The sequence below is a fragment of the Cryptomeria japonica genome, chromosome 7 (assembly GCF_030272615.1).
Source record: "Cryptomeria japonica chromosome 7, Sugi_1.0, whole genome shotgun sequence".
NCBI classification, from domain to species: Eukaryota; Viridiplantae; Streptophyta; class Pinopsida; order Cupressales; family Cupressaceae; genus Cryptomeria; species Cryptomeria japonica.
Genome location: NC_081411.1, coordinates 314729640 through 314733789, shown reverse-complemented (window position 1 = coordinate 314733789; position 4150 = coordinate 314729640). Strand labels below are relative to the sequence as shown.

The 4150-nt window shown below is 39.3% G+C and overlaps 1 protein-coding gene across 1 annotated transcript; it reads left to right on the top strand.

Moving 5' to 3' along the window:
* Positions 1 to 353: 353 nt before the first annotated feature.
* On the top strand, positions 354 to 1937 carry LOC131057052 (putative UPF0481 protein At3g02645). The gene is made up of 3 exons (XM_057991245.2): positions 354 to 1206; positions 1331 to 1762; positions 1822 to 1937. The coding sequence occupies exons 1-3, from the start codon at positions 354 to 356 to the stop codon at positions 1935 to 1937; spliced, it is 1401 nt and encodes a 466-aa protein (XP_057847228.2).
* The last annotated feature ends 2213 nt before the right edge of the window (positions 1938 to 4150 follow it).

Below are 4150 nucleotides of genomic sequence, written 5' to 3'. Positions count from 1 at the left end.
CTATTCTTAATTAATTTGAGATTTATAATTTCATTTTTAATAGTAAATAAAAAAATTAAATTAATAAATATAAATTATAATAAAACATCTTTATATTACAACTGCTTAATGTATTTCATTATTTTTTTTAAAGTATTTGGATAATTTTTTTAATACTCAATTAAATAAGTTAAAAAATCTGAATTGTTGTTACTATTTGCTTTATGAACAATATTTAACTATATTAACAAAAACATATTTATTTATTTTCAAGATATAAAGAGATTTGTTTTGAGATAGGATTACCACTTGAACGATAAAGATGGAATATTTATTTATATATTTTCTTAAAAAATCAACTATTAATAAATGCGATGATACTCGTAACGAGTTGTATTAAGAATGCAGTTCAGGAAAAGATTGATCCAGATCGCTGGATTATTCAGGTAAGGGATAATCTGCAGATAGAGGAGGAAGAACAAGAAGAGTTATCTCTCTGTGTGTTCAATGTGCCCAAGGACTTGTTGGCAGCTAAGCCGGAAGCATACACTCAGCAGTGTGTTTCCATCGGGCCATATCACCACTGGAGATCCGAACTGAACGAAATAGAGAGATTCAAGCTCGCTACTGCTGGGGCATTCCAGGAAAGAATTGAAGGCCACAGGTTCGAGTCCATCGTCAAGGAGGTACGACACTACGAGCACCGAATTCGTAGCTGCTATCACAAATACCTCGAATACAATGGCGAAGCGCTGGCATGGCTCATGGCTTTGGACGCCTGCTTTGTGCTCGAGTGCTTGCAATTCTTGGGCAAGCGGACTTACCAAGATTCATCAGAAGGAATTCAAGCGCCAAAATGTTTAGATCCATTCGGCAGAAGCGCTACCCACAATGCCATAATGAGAGACCTGACGATGCTGGAAAATCAGTTGCCGCTGTTTCTCTTGCAGAAGCTGTTGGAGATCCAGCTGGGCTCAAAGGACGTGGCAGAAGAGAGGCTCTGCATTCTGGTAAGACCTGCTTGTATAGAGTTTTCTCCATTTTTGTTCAACGTGCTCGATAGTTCAAGGCTGCGTATAACAGAGAGGAGTCACATACTGGAGGCGCTCTATTTCTCTCTTTTCATTTCTCCCTGGAAATGTGATCTTATCGGGAAGGGCGATGACGACAAACAGCGGCCTGCGCTCGATCGAAAAAGTGGCACAAGAACACAGCTCTCTATGGAAGGTTTTTAGTTAGTTGGAAATCGGCCCCATTCGAGAATTCAGGAAGCGTGTGCTGAGACAGAGGGTAATCCAGTTCCTGATAAAGTTACCCCTCCGCCTTCTGTCTGTTCTGGGCAAGCTGCCAGTGCTGCGCCTGTTTAAGGAACCCTTAACTTCTCTTTTTGGATCCAATGAAGCAGAGAAGGAAGGTGAAGGAAGCGCCTCTGTGGAGACTCCACCTACACGAGACGAGCTGGCCGTTCCGTGTGTTGCCGATTTGTATGCTGCGGGAGTGAAGTTCCTTTCCACTGATGGAGACCTTACCACAATTCCCTTCGATCAGACGAGTGCCACTCTTTATCTGCCCAACATGAGGTTGGACTCAAACACAGAAGTGATTATCCGAAATCTTGTGGCTTTCGAAGCTTCGGTGGTGCCCAGTGACCTCAGTTTCATTCGCTACACGGATTTCATGAACGGCATCATCGACACCGACGAAGATGATCGACTGCTGAGAGAGAGCGGAATCATTTACAATCACCTGGGGAACGACGGGAAAGTGGCGAGTCTGTGGAATGGTATGGGGAAATGTGTGAAATTGTCAAAAAAAATAAGTGTTTAGACAAAGTTATTGCAGACATGAATAGGTATTATAAGCGGACATGGAGCGTGGCCGTGGTGGAATACATATTTGGTTCATGGCCGTGTCTGTCTTTACTGGCTGCTCCATATGTAACTGTAAACGCTGGATGAAGAACACGAATTTGTTTCAGGAGTAATGGTGGAAGACTTGTCATACACATCATGCCCTCTGAATAGAGTCTATATTTAGGAGCAATATCTTGTTATGGAGAAAAGCTATTACTATTGATATGTCTGTGCTGTGTTGGCATGGGCTTTATAGGTGTTGCTTTCTGTAAATGAATTAAAATCGAAATGTTCATGTGTTTTCATCTGCTCTACGATAGGGATTTTGATGAGCAAAGAGAATATTTTTGAATTATTAAATTAATAATTCAATAAAGGCGTTATAGTTCACGGTAAGCTTACATCCTAGAAAGAGAAAGACCAGAAGAATATATTTGAATTACTAAATTATAATATATCAGTAAATATTCGTCTACCGTAGTACATGTCTAATATTTTTGAATTATTGAATAACTATTCACTCAATTTATGGAGCCACTTTCTACCTTTTTATTATGCTTGACCACGAGCTTTACATTGTTTATGAATTTTAGATTGTTGTGGCATGATACTTTAACTTTAGATAGGGGTTATTTTATTTAACTCGTTATTGGTTAGCTTGTACGTTGAGTGGAGGTAAACTGTGTGAAATTGAATTTTTATTTATTTATTAATTTGTTAAAAATATAATAATTTAATCTATTTAAGAGTTAAATCTATCTTTATTTTATTAAAAAAATTATTTTATTTTTATTTTTTATATTATTTTAATTTATATAAAAATAATCTTAAAAATAGATTAAAAATTAAAAAACATTGTAATTTACAATTTCAAAATTATATGGTCTAATCACTTTAGTTATATATAAGATAAATTAATGAAGAAAGAGAAAGATTTCTTTATAGTCCCAAGAGTACATGTTCTTCACTATTAGGCTAATTCAAGCTATATATCTATAAGCTATAGTACCAACAACAAAAAAATCTTCCTGTACCACTAAATTTGTATGAAATGCCATTCTTTCTTATGAAAATTTTCATTTAATAATATAATATAAGATTAAATGGATAATTAATAACATAGAAATATATTCTAAATTTGAATTTAAAATAACATTATAATGTTACTGAAATGAGTGAAAGTGGGAGAGGTGGGAGTGGAGGTTCTAGGGTTTCCTCAGGGGAGGAGGCCGATTCTGAAGATGATGGAGATGGCGAGGCTTGGATTGTTACAGGGATGGTCGTTCTAGGTGTTTCGGTGTTGGGGGTGGTTTGGTTTATTGTAGGGGTGGCGGGTATTGTGCCAGGAGTGGTCTGGATGCCCCTGCCTTTCGTGGGTTCACAAGTTTTGGTTCCCTCTCTGGGATTCATAACGTTTCTTGGTGTTCTTTTCATCAGCCATGGTTTTGTTGTGGCTTTCGTGTTGCGCCAAGAGGAGGTTGTGAGTCTCATTGATCTCTGCTGCTCCGATCGTAGATTGTGCTCTTATGGTTGGTTCTCTATTTCACGTGGTTGTTGGTGTGGGTTCTCCCTAGACTGGGAGTGGAGGGGTTGTCGATGTTGTTATTGAGTTTGGTGGTGATGCTAAGGGTGGAGCTTGTGGCTTTTCTCCCTTTTCCTCCCTCTTCTTTCTCTCCCTTACTCTCATTGGCAGGTGTTGGGTGCTTTCTGCCACTTTTGCGTGCTCGGTGCAGGGCGTCTCTTGGTCTTCGTTCTGTGTGGCTTCTTTGGTGGGAGTCTTTGGTTGTGGGTGTGAGTGACCCTCGGTTCTCTCCTTGTCTCATTCTTGGTTTAGGTTTCTTCTACTCTACCCTGTTCTTTTGATTATTTGTTTGTGGTGGGTTTCCCTCCTATAGACGTGGAGTGGTTGCTTGTGTGTTGGATTATGAGAGGATTGCATGGGCAGTGAATTTTCTCTCCTCATTCTCCTATAGAGGTGGCTCTTTCTCCTATTGAGGGGGAGATTAGGTGTGAGGAAGTGGTTCAGCTTCTGCTAGTTGCAAGTGGAATTTCTGGGCCATCGGTTTGATTTCCTCATTGTCTTATTGAGGTGGCTCTTTCTCCTATTGAGGCGGAGATAAGGGGTGAGGGATCTTTTCAACTACTGCGATTCATGCTATTGGTCGAGGTTGCATGTCAATTATTTCATGGTATCCTTCACGGATGGGTTTGGGTTCCCCTTCAAAACCCAATTTCCCAAATGGTTTTGTGGCTTGATGGAGCCTATAAAAACCCTTGTGGTATCTTATGTAAAATGTTTCACGTGCCTTTTCAAAACC